This window comes from Petaurus breviceps, unplaced genomic scaffold, assembly GCF_028583685.1.
Source record: "Petaurus breviceps papuanus isolate PSGF00001 unplaced genomic scaffold, PetGlider_PUasm1.0 91023, whole genome shotgun sequence".
NCBI classification, from domain to species: Eukaryota; Metazoa; Chordata; class Mammalia; order Diprotodontia; family Petauridae; genus Petaurus; species Petaurus breviceps.
Window position 1 is genome coordinate 539,925 of NW_027187398.1, and position 12,165 is coordinate 552,089.

At 39.1% G+C, this 12,165-nt stretch overlaps 1 protein-coding gene across 1 annotated transcript in view; it reads left to right on the plus strand.

Annotated features, from left to right (window-relative positions):
• The window catches only part of PPM1E (protein phosphatase, Mg2+/Mn2+ dependent 1E), a 212,028-nt gene that overhangs the window by 188,804 nt on the left and 11,059 nt on the right, over positions 1–12,165 (plus strand). The window contains exons 4-6 of the mRNA XM_069078030.1: positions 8,068–8,256; positions 10,845–10,988; positions 11,275–11,368. Of these exons, the coding sequence (XP_068934131.1) occupies positions 8,068–8,256; positions 10,845–10,988; positions 11,275–11,368 (427 nt within the window). The remainder of the gene's footprint in view (positions 1–8,067; positions 8,257–10,844; positions 10,989–11,274; positions 11,369–12,165) is intronic.

The following is a 12,165-nucleotide window of genomic DNA, read 5'->3' on the forward strand; positions in this document are numbered from 1 at the left end:
AACTCAGGTCCTCCTGACTCCAGGGCCAGCGCTCTATTCACTGCACCACCTAGCCACCCCTGATTCTTTTCATTTTCATTACTGTAATAACAGAGTACATTGTTTTCCTGGTTCTGCTCACTTGATCTTGCTTAGGTGCAATCAATCAATGAGTATATTTTAAGTAGCTACTCTTTGCCAGTTACTGTGTTAGGCTCTGGGGACAAAAGCACAAAGAATGAAAAGATCTCTACTTGAAGTGAACTTGCATTCTAATGGGAGACACAGCAAGTACATGCCAAAAATATATACAACATAAATCTACAGTTATTAAACACACAGACGGAGAGAAGAGGTAAGTAAATGCAAGGCAGTTTGGGAATGTAGAGTACTATCAATTGGTGAGATCGGGAAAATTTTCATGCGAAGAGGGTATGTGTATAAGTTTGTATAAGTTTCATGCTTTATATTAATATGAATTTTCCTCATATTAATAATTTCCCTTTTTCAAGTGACTTCAGTGAGGTAGGGAGCTCTGGGTTAAGGCACTACCTTTTTTTCCAATGCAGATCCATACATACTTCCAACATATCAACTTATAATCTTAAAGAGTTGCAGGACAGAGAAGTAACACAGTGGATAGAGTGTTGCCCTGGAGTCAGGAGGACCTGAGTTCAAATCTGGCCTCAGATACTTACTAATTGTGTGACCCTGGGCAGTTGTTTCCCCAAAAAAAGAAAAAGTTGCATGGGCTGCTGAGGGTTAAAGGGCTTGCCTGGAGTCACACCAGAGTGTGTGTGCGTGTATTTATACATGTATGTCTGTGTATGTGCATATCTATATACATACAAACACATATATGTCAGAGACGGGATGTAAAAGCAAGTTTTCCTGACTTCAAAACCAGCTCCATCTCTCCCGTATCATTCTGTTTCTGCATCATTTCTTACAGCATAGCAATATTCCATTACATCCATGTGTCATAATTTATCTTTGTTAGTATTCTGTCAGTCATACTCCAATCATGGGGCTTCTATTTTGTTTCCAATTCTTTGCTGTTTAAAAAAAAAATGCTGGGGGGTGGCTAGGTGGCGCAGTGAATAGAGCACCGACCCTGGAGTCAGGAAGACCTGAGTTCAAATCTGGCCTCAGGCCCTTAACACAAAAAACTAGCCATGTGACCTTGGGCAAGTCACTTAACTCCAATTGCCCTGCCTTCCCCCCCTCCCCCCCAAAAAAGCAAAAAAAAAATGCTGCTACAAAATATTTTGGTGCCTGTGTTATCTGTCATTGACTTACTTGGTATATGTTCACCAGTGGAATCTCTGGGTCAAAAGGCAGGGGCTTTTCAATCACTTTCTTTGCATAATTCAAAATTACTTTCCAAAAGGGTTATACTGATTCTTAGCTAAACCAACAACGCACTAGTTTCCTGTCTTTCCACAACCCCTCCAACATTGGCTATTCCTTTCTCTTGTTATCTTTGCCAATTTGTTGGGTATGAGGTTAAACCTCAGAGTCGTTTTGACTTGCATTTCTCTTATTATTAGTGATTTGGGAGCACTCTTTCATATGATTGTTTTATATATATATATAATAGTTTGTCATTCTTTTGCAAACTGTTTATTTGTATCTTTTGGCCATTTAATGATAGGCGAATATGGGTTTTCAATCTCTTATATTAAACATGAAAATTTCAGTATACAAAAACCAGAAGGCTAGGATTGAAATCGTGAACTGCTTTAAATGTATATTAAATTTAGGGGTGGAGCCAAGATGGCAGTATAGAGGCAGGGACTCACCTGAACTCTACCAAGTTCTCCTACCAACTTTAAAGTAATACTTCAGATTGATTTCTGGAGTGACAGAGCTAATAAAAGTAGAGATGAAACAATTTTCCAGCCCCAGACAATTTAAGAGGTCAGCAGCAAAGGTCTGTCACATTGGGGAAGTGAGGACACTTGGAGTACACACCATGCCTTGAAGGCAGGTGCTGCAGCAGCAGCAGCAGCAACTTTGGGAGCTCTTAGCCCACAAACAATAAGGGAGTCAGACCACTGGTCATAAAGAAATTACAGAGGACCCTTTGCTGGTGTTGGGTTCAGGACCTGTTATGCTGTTTCTATGTGATTCTAGATCACAGTTCCAGGGCCAAGAGGAGTACTAGCACTTGTGGCTACAGGGAACAAGGTCTCTTTCTGGATAAAGACCAAAGCACAGGCTAAGAGAGTGGTAACCACACCTCTCCTTAGATCACACAACCTTGGAAGCACCAAAAACTTATAGTCTCCCAGAACTAGCTCTGAAAACAGCAGCAAGAAAGGTCTGAAGCTTGGGACAGTGCCTCCCTCATCCTGGGAACAGAGTCTAACTATAATATAGAAGTTACGAATCAAGAAATAGACTGGAAAATAAGCAAACAAAAATAACATGACCATAGAAAGTTACCATGGTGACAGGGAAGATCAAAACATAAACTCAGAAGAAGAGTGTCAAAACAACTACATCCAAATCTTGAAAGAAAAATGTGAATTAGTCTCAGTATCTAAAAAGGAATTTCTGGAAGAGTTCAGAAAGGATTTTAAAAATCAAATAAGAGAGGTAAAGGAAAAATTGGGAAAAGAAATGAGAGTGAGGCAAGATAATTATGAAAAGAGAGTCAACAGCTTGATAAAAGAGTGGTATTATAATTGTTCTTCTTGTCTTCTCAACTTCTTTTCTTTCTCTTCTATATATTTTTGAAATTTTCATTGATATTCTTTTTCTCCTTTTTTCATCACTAATACTATGCACCCACTCCCCTCCCTCAATTCTCCTCCTGCAAATAAAGATCCTCTCTTATAACATGTTGTAGTCAAGCAAAACTAATAGACATATTGACTGTGTCTGAAAATAGAGGGTATCCCAAAAGTCTAAGAGTTGCTTTAAGCTTAAAATGGGACCCTCTATGTTGCTTTCTGCACCCACCACCTCTCTGCCAAAAAGTGAGAAGCATAATTAATTAATTAGATTTCTAGAGTCAAGATTGGTCCTTGCATTGATCAAAGTTCTTGTGTCTTTCAGCATTATTTTTCTTTGCAAAATTATCATCATTGTATAAATTTTTCTGATTCTGCTCACTTTATTCTGTATTAGTTCATATTCATCTTCTCAGGTTTCTCTGACTCTACCTGTCATAATTTCTTACCATAACATTCCATTATATTCACAAAATATAATTTACTCATTCCCCACTTAATGGAAACCCATGTTTCCAGTTTTTTCTCCTTCAAAAAGTGCTGCTGTAAATGTTTTTATAGATATGAGCCCTTTCCCCAAATTTGACATCTTTGGGTGTCTAAGACTGTCATGGTAACACTGAGTCAAAGGGTATTCACAGTTTAGTAACTTTTGGATATAATTCCAAATTACTTTCCAGAATAGTTGGAGCAATTCATATTTCCACCAATAATTGTCATGTTTCTGTCCTCCCACAGTTTCTCTCGCAATTATCATTTTCCTTTTCATCATTTTTGTACTTGTAGTCTTGCAGGGGTCCCCCCCTTTTCTGCTCAATCCATGAATTTGGTAATTACATGTTCTATCTTTCTTGTGTAGATATACTTCCTTATAGCTTTCTGTCAATTCTAGCTTTGGTTCAAAGAGCCACATAGACTATCAAAATGACACATTCCACATATCAATGTTAAGCCCTATGGAAACCTGACAAGTTCGTCCTGGTTACCCTGCTAACCCTTTTTGCATGAGATTGACTTTGAGAAATCACCATGCTGCTCTCTTAGCTGAGTTATTTCTGACTCCACTGTGATTGAAAAAAAATATCTCGGTGACAATTTCCAAGGATTCATGATAAAAAAAAAATGCTATCCACCTCTAGAGAAAGAACTGATGGAGTCTGAATGCAGATCAAAGCATGCTATTTTTCACTTTTTTGTGCATTTTTTTTCTTTTGGTCAGTGTCTTAACAGCATGACTAATATGGAAATACGTTTTGCATGATTGTACATGTATAACCTATATTAAATTGCTGTCTCAGGGAGCAAGAAGGGAGGGAGAAAATTTGGAACTCAAATTTTTTTTAATGAATGTGAAAAACTGTCTTTGAATTTATTTCAGGGAAAAATTACATATATTTATTGTTTATATACATATATACTTATACATACACATACAATACATGTATACACATACACACATACATGCATATGCATATATAATGCATACTGTATACACATATATACAAATTCATATATACATATAGGTATGCATACCTATATGTATATCTTGACCCCTAAAAAACAGAAAGTAGTTGGGCTTGGACTTGAAAGAGATATAATTGTTAAACTGGGTCTTTATCATCCATATCAGTTTAATAAACATTTTCCTGTTAGTATCTCCTAGTTCTTACTGTTAAGACATAATGAATTAATATAGTAGTTTTTTTTCTTTTACCTGTCCCTTGTCACCCTTCTTTTCTCAAATTTGTATTTGAATATCACTTTAAAATTATAAATCATAATATTCCACATATTTAGATGGCAGTCAAGGTTGACCATTTGTGTGTATGTCCAAAGGCATATCAGCACAAGTCTGGTAGAGTCCAGCCATGTTGTGCATAAGAATGTGACTATAGGAGCAGCTAGGTGGCACAGTGAATAGAGCACTGACCCTGGAGTCAGGAGGACCTGAGTTCAAATCTGGACTCAGACACTGAACTAGCCATGTGACCTTGGGAAACTCACTTAACCCCAATTGCCCTGCCTCCCCCCTGCAAAAAAAAAAAAAAAGAATGTGACTATATTACTTGTTTTCTGAGGTGACTCAGCTCCATGCACATATGGCTCAGAAGCCCCACGTGTGACAATAGCTGCTACTGCACCACATGCATATTGGGACCGCTCTTTGATTCAAGGCTCCTGGTGCAGTTTACTGAAGCAGCTGCCACTTTTGATTTTATTTCTTGATTCACCATCAGCCCTGGGCCATTGATTCAGATGATCACCCTGTTCCTGCTTGCTTTATGCCAGGGTTGGTAAGTCAGTACAAAGTGTTGGGATAGACATTTCCTATCACACAGATCTCTCTCTCTCGAGGTGTTTATAATCTAAAGAAGGGAAAAGAGATGAACCAAGACAACTTCCAATTCCATCCATAACTATCTATGACTATAAGGGACAGTGTTATATTAAGTGTGCTCTGATTGCAATCTGGGGCCACTTCTACTCTAAATGTTCTAACAGACCACTTGTGCCTGATTGGTGGTAGTGCCCTCCAAATCATTTTGGACCGATCAGCCACAGCCAAACACACCATACCCTGACTCTAACACGGTGACATTATTGGTCATCTTAAAAATGAAGGACAAACAGCAGCAACAACTGGGCAGCTAGGTGGCTCAGTGGATAGCATGCTAGGCCTGGAGTCAGGAAGACTCATCTTCCTGAGTTCAAATCCGGCCTCAGACACTTACTAGCTGTGTGACCCTGGACGAGTCATTTAACCCTATTGGCCTCAGTTTCCTCATCTGTAAAATGAGCTGGAGAAGGAAATGACAAACCACTTCAGTATCGTTGCCAAGAAAACCCCAGATAGGGTCATGAAGAGTCAGACACAGCTGAGATGTTTGAATAAAAATGGAAAGAATAGGAGATTTGGAATGTGAGGACCTGGGTTCAATATATCTCTGCCCTTTACTGCACTGACCATGGCTGTCTATTCCCATAAAGTGGTGTCCTCAATCTTCAACCTCAAAATGAATTTGTCTCTAAAAAAACTGATTAAGTTCCATGTTGCTGGTCCCAGGTGCCAGAATTGCTAGTTTTATATCCCTGGGTTCCCTAGCTCCAGATTTAGCATTCTTTGCATTTTATCATGCTGCCTCCTCAAATCCCCTGGATTTTACTTCATTTTGCAGAATGCTTTGAGATACCCAGTTTAAAAGATATACTATAATTATAATAGCAGGGTAATCCTATATGAGAATCTGTTTATGAACCTCTTAAAGGCAAGCCATTTACAGATGTCAATTAAGAGCCCCAAATTAGGTCCTAAATGGTTTAGTCTAGAATGTTATAGATGTGACCTGTGGTCCAGGCCTGAAGCTCTGTGTTTGTAAGGACTGGGTTCAAGCTTCAGGGACTTTTCACAGAATATGTGCTTTTTCATTCCTCCCCCACTCTCACAGTCCTTGGTAGGCCTTAGGCAATAATAGGGAGTTACTGAGTAGGGGGAATGACATGATGCAAGCTGTTTTAGAAAGATCAGTCTGGCAATGCTGTTCTCCCTCCTCTTTGGGCATATCTATACTCTTTTCCTCTGGATTGTACCTCTCCACTTCCAAGTCTTGCTTCCTTAAGTATTATTTTTCTCCTTAGCACCTCCACTGTCTTAACTGATTCCTTCCTCTTTGCCATCAAGTATCTTAAAAAGATGTTAATCTTAAAAATCTTTTTTTTTTGGAGGCAGAGTTAAGTGACTTGCCCAGGGTCACACAGATAGTAAGTGTCTGAGGCCACATTTGAATTCAGGTCCTCCTGAATCCTCCTGACTCCAGGGAAGTACTCTATCCACTGTGTCACCTAGCTGCCCTTATCTTAAAAATCTTAAGAATTGTTTAAAAATACACCTCAATTTGATCCTGCTCTGTCTACAATCATGTGGACATAGGAACACTTCTACTGTATTAAAAACCATCCACAGTTCATTCTGTCTTATATCCTCTTGCTAACAGAGGCCTCAAGGAATGTTCTATTGGGAAGGAAATATGAAGACTGCTGTGATGTCTGAGTTCCTTTTTATTAATTGAATCATTCGAAATTTATCTAAATTCCTTTTTGGATCCACTTTGGATCTCTCTGAGGGAATAAAGTTATAAAAAGAGGTTGGTCTATATTTTTAAAAAAAGTAAGGATAAAAAAGGCATTCTATTTTCAGGGCCCTTCCCAAAATATTATTTTATTGGATCCTCAACATCTCTACAAGGTTCATATCACTCATCCCTACTTAACAGATGGAAGAAGTGGAGGCATGGAAAAAGTCAAGCAGCTTGGTTATTCAACAAATGAGTGGTTGGGATGGCCTAAAATCCAGCTCTCCCAAGTCCCAGGAATCAAAAGATTTGCAGCTGAAATCACAATGTTTCACCAAGGAAGCCTGGGAACAAGTAGTCCAAAGAAATGTTAACTTCTTCTGCAGAATTGATTTTTGGTCCAGACCTGTGATCATCAGTATGGGGACCTCCCAGAATGGCTACAGAGCAGTAATTCCTCTATAATTCATAGTCTTACCCTAGGGCAGAGGTTAAGTGCCTTGCCAGTATCACACAGCTAGTATGTCTTGGAAGCAGGATTTGAACCCAGCTTTTCCTGATTCCAAGGCTGGCCTCTTAGCCACAGTGCCCTGCAGAGCTGTGATGATTAAAGAACAAACTTCTGGGATGGGCTGAGAACCAGAATCTGGTGGTTGAGCATCCTTGTCTTTTTCTTCACTGTCAAGACAAAGCAAGGAGAGAGTGAACTACATCTGGCATGAATTGTGACCAAAGGGGTTAGATTGCAAGCTGACTTAAAGAATTTGGGCCTCATACGGTGAGAATTCTGGTATCGTGAAGTGTGTCTGTATAATAGACATATCCACATATATGTTATACCGATGGTTTACATTCTATATAGGGTTTTATTTTTTTAATCTTATTTTAATGTCTCCAATCCATAAAGGCATTTACTTATTGCCTTCTTGTGCTGCTTATTTTTATTTTTTTGCTTTGGCTGCATGAGGAAGGTTTGAAGCAAATGTGTGTGGGTGGTTTCCATGGTACAGACTTCCAGAGAAGGGGGCAGTTCTGCCTGAGCTAATTGGGCATGTGTATTCCAGCTTACTAGGATGGAAACGCAAAGGCCCTGATATTAAAGGTACTTTTGGCAGTTGCTAGAAAAAGGAAATATCTTGTCTTGTTATAGAGGCAACTAACTTGGGGGGAGGGGACAGGAAGGTGAAGAGGAAGAGAATGGGTAATGGGAGTTTTAAGGACAGTAGTTTATCTGATTTCAACACATCAAAAATTACCTGTGTGCTCTGTTTCCTTTACAGGATCAAGAAGAACAAGCTTACTTTGCAGTGTTTGATGGGCATGGTGGAGTAGATGCCGCTATATATGCCTCTGTCCACCTCCATGTGAACTTAGTACGCCAGGAAATGTTCCCCCATGACCCTGCTGAGGCACTGTGCCGGGCCTTCCGGGTGACCGATGAGCGTTTTGTGCAGAAAGCAGCCAGGGAGGTTTGTAACTTCTTCATATGAGCACTTGTAGGCCCAAAGGAGAATCATTTTTGCCCTGAAACTCAGACTAAAAAAATACTAGTCTGGTCCACTAATTTAATCTGTGGCTAAAGGGCAATTCAGATTCAGATTTCGCTTTCTATACCACCTTCCCTCCCACCCCCAATCTTGGCATTTACACACCTTGGAATGCTCATCTATTCCTAAAGCAACACCTTGAATTCCATTGTAGTTCTCTCACTATATGCAATTTGCAGAACATGCTAAGTGAGTTAGTTTCGTGAGCACAGCCATAATTTAGGGTAATTTTAGGTGTGCTGTATAGAAGTTGTTGGGCTATAATTTTCTAGAAATTTCTTACTACTGGATATGTCAGGTAAGTTTTTACTTTCTTAATCACCAATGTCTATCAGTCACACCATAATTATTTCTTTCCCTTTCTGTTGCTAACAAGTTTGGATATAGTCATTAAGTCAACAAACTGTAAATAAGTGGAAAAGATCACTTTCATTTCCTATGTTAAGAACCTTGGAGAAGAACTGGGATTACAGTTTACTTTAATTAAATTATTCAACCTATTAGTCTGATCTCAATTATTAGTCTCAGATGACCAAGAACCAAATTTTCTCTTGCCAGAATAAAAAAAGTGAGCTTGTTCTCTATATTATGATGATTTCCACTGTTTCAACATTTACTGACCTTAATATTTACTGACTCTGAACAACAGAAATGAGATATTAGGATAAACAGTGGGAACTTCAACCTAATTAATCATTTTGAGTCATGAGTACATAATTAACTATAGCACTGAATTCTGGAAGTCTTAACCAGCAACAAACTGAAAAAGAAATAATTTTTTCTTTAAAAAATTGATTGCACAGAGAGAAAATGACTCTCTCATAAATGAAACATTAACTCTTTCATGGAATGAGCCGTGTGGAATGTGCATGACCATTTTACTCCTTTCAGTTAGGAAAACTCACATAAGCAAACCAGTAGGAAAGCTCAGACTGTGGTCCAGAATTCTTGATGCTCATGCCCTAGTGAACCTCAGGATACCACAGAAAATAAGCATATATTTCCTTTTCTTCTGATGATCCTAAGGCTTGCCTAGGTTAAATGCAAATCCAGTGATCGTGGTCACTAGACTTTTACAATTAAAGTCAGTTCAATTCAACAAGGATTTGTTGCCTACCATGTACCAGGAACTATGTATGTGGGAATGGGAAATAAAATAAAAAGATGAATTCAACAAACCATAGATTATATATAAAAGATTTTATTGATTGAACACTATACCTTGTGCTGGATGCTAATCCCTTAAACCTCCCCAAAACCACTGCCTCCTGGCTTTTCTGATTAGGGTAATTCTCCCTCTGCTTTGAGTACGGAACATGATACTCTCACAATCTAGAGATAACCCCATCCCTGAAACCAAGTGTGCCTTTAGGTCCTTCTTCTGTTTCTTCAAGAGTACACCAATAATCTTGACTGTATCCACACTTACTCATTTTGTCTAAAGTCCCCGTGTGCCTCGGTGTCCCCAACAGTTTGTTACTACCTTAAATAACAGATCTCGCACAGCAAGTTCCCTTTTGTGCTGTTAACTGCTGAGAAAAAGTAGCTATTCCTGTTGTGAAACAGCCCAGCCTCCTGTTCTCTCCAGAGCATATGCGGTGAAACGTCTTTATAATTTGTACTAACGGGGCTGAATTATCTGAATGTTCTGTGTGGGAAGACATTCTATTGGTGGGCGAGGATTTATAACAAACAACGAATTTTCCCCATGTAGGAGATGGGCAATGGGGAGGGGATATTGGAAGAGGGAAGACAGATGTGCCTTTACCTACCTATGGCTCACTGGGTCTAATTCAGAGTGATAGAAAATTGTGATACATGGGTCACTTAAGTCAAATGGATCTATCCTGTCAGTATGCTAGTAGCAGCAGCACCTTTAAAGAGCCCTGGGAATCACAAGACCTCATTTGTCCTCCTCTAGGGCTCCAAATTCTAAATGCAATAGTAATTAAAGGGAAAAGTTTCCCCACATGTAATGTTACCAAAACCTAGGCCTATAGAAAACATTTTATATAAGTTTCATGTAGTTGTGCATGTCTCAGAATATGCTTTGTGCTGAGTACTCTGTGGAATACAAAAATTATTGGGCACTTTCACATGTTCCATCTAGAAGCATCAAAACATTGGCTCCATTTCCCCCTTCAAGTGAAAGGTTTTTCATCATAGTTTTACAAACAATAGGACCGGAGGCTGTGATTTTTCCCTGACCAAATAATGCTTCAGTAGTGCCTGTGAGACGCATGACACAGTGGGGAACAGCCCTGCCCTGGGAGGTAGGAGAACTTGGTTCTATATCTGGTATTAGTCATATGACATTGGACAAGGACTCTTATGAGAATCAAATAAGATATCCCACATGGAAATGTTTTTTAAAAGTATGATATGCAAGTACAAAGTATTATTAATAGTTTGCCTATTCCCTGCTTGGTAGGAATATAAATGTGCTTTTCAATGAAAATTCAGTGCCTCTGGATCTTTGTTTATACCGGTTTTGCATTGACCATTTTCAGAGCTTACGCTGTGGGACCACAGGCGTGGTGACATTTATCCGAGGCAACATGCTCCACGTAGCGTGGCTGGGTGACTCTCAGGTCATGCTTGTGAGGAAGGGCCAAGCTGTAGAATTAATGAAGCCACATAAGCCGGATAGAGAGGTGAGCAGAGCATCTTTCTTTGGGCCATAATCCAAGGTCTGTTTTCCAGCTAACTATTCATACTATTATATTTTATTAGAATAATTACCATTATTTCTCCAGCAAACAGCCCCATAAAGTCCCTGGAGACAGGACAAAGGAAAAGAATCTTTCCAGGAAATGGCTATATGTCATGTATGCCTGATGGCAACTGAATGACATCCCTCATACTAATTCTTATCACTTCCAGAGAGCCTGCTGACGTTACATTTTCTGTTTTCCTCTTCTGTGCTACACTGTGAATTAGGATGAGAAGCAACGAATTGAGGCCCTTGGAGGCTGTGTGGTCTGGTTTGGTGCCTGGAGAGTGAATGGAAGTCTGTCTGTCTCAAGAGCTATTGGTAAGAAATTATTTAACTCATTAAGGCTCTCCAGCATGCTGCTGTCCTCACTTGCCCCTTATGCATTCACTATGATACCACTGAGAAATCAGAGACAATACAATTCCCATTATGAAAGAACTCATGGTGCCATTTAAATAGCAATTAAGAGATGTCTTTCTTACTTTTAATTACCAATTTATATCGTTTTGTCTGTGGAGGCTTATGTTTAAATTCTGCTATCAAAATGAAAAAAGAAAACCTAAGCATGCAGGGCCTACAGGTCTGTTGCCTTCTTTATTGAGAGCTCATATTAACAACTCATATTAAGGAGAGCTGCTGCTTGAAATCACGCTGCCCCTACATTTCAACTCATTCTACTCTTATCTGATGCACAGTCACAGGTTTCCCTGATGCACAGGATGATGGCATAGGACCAGAGACCACATCTTTTACCTCATGCAGACTCACCTATCGCAGTTCAGCTAAGCAACCCCTGGTTTGCCTTTAAATTTTTCCTATTTATCTTTATTCTACCATATTCTAAGAGACTGAAGGGTTGCCCTCAGTGAATGAAAATAAATTTTAACAAAAATATTTTAATTTTTTAAAAGTATGTTAGAATTATCTGGCATAGGGAAAACAAGAAAGAATCCCAGTAGCATTCCAGCTAAATTATATTAAGTTTTTTTGTAGCTCCAGGACCAGAACTGAAACTTGTAGGTATAGGTCACGGAGGGTAAAATGTCAGTTTTCCAGCTCTCTCTAAATTGAACTAAATTGTGAACTAGAAAGTAAACCTGGCCAACAATGACTCT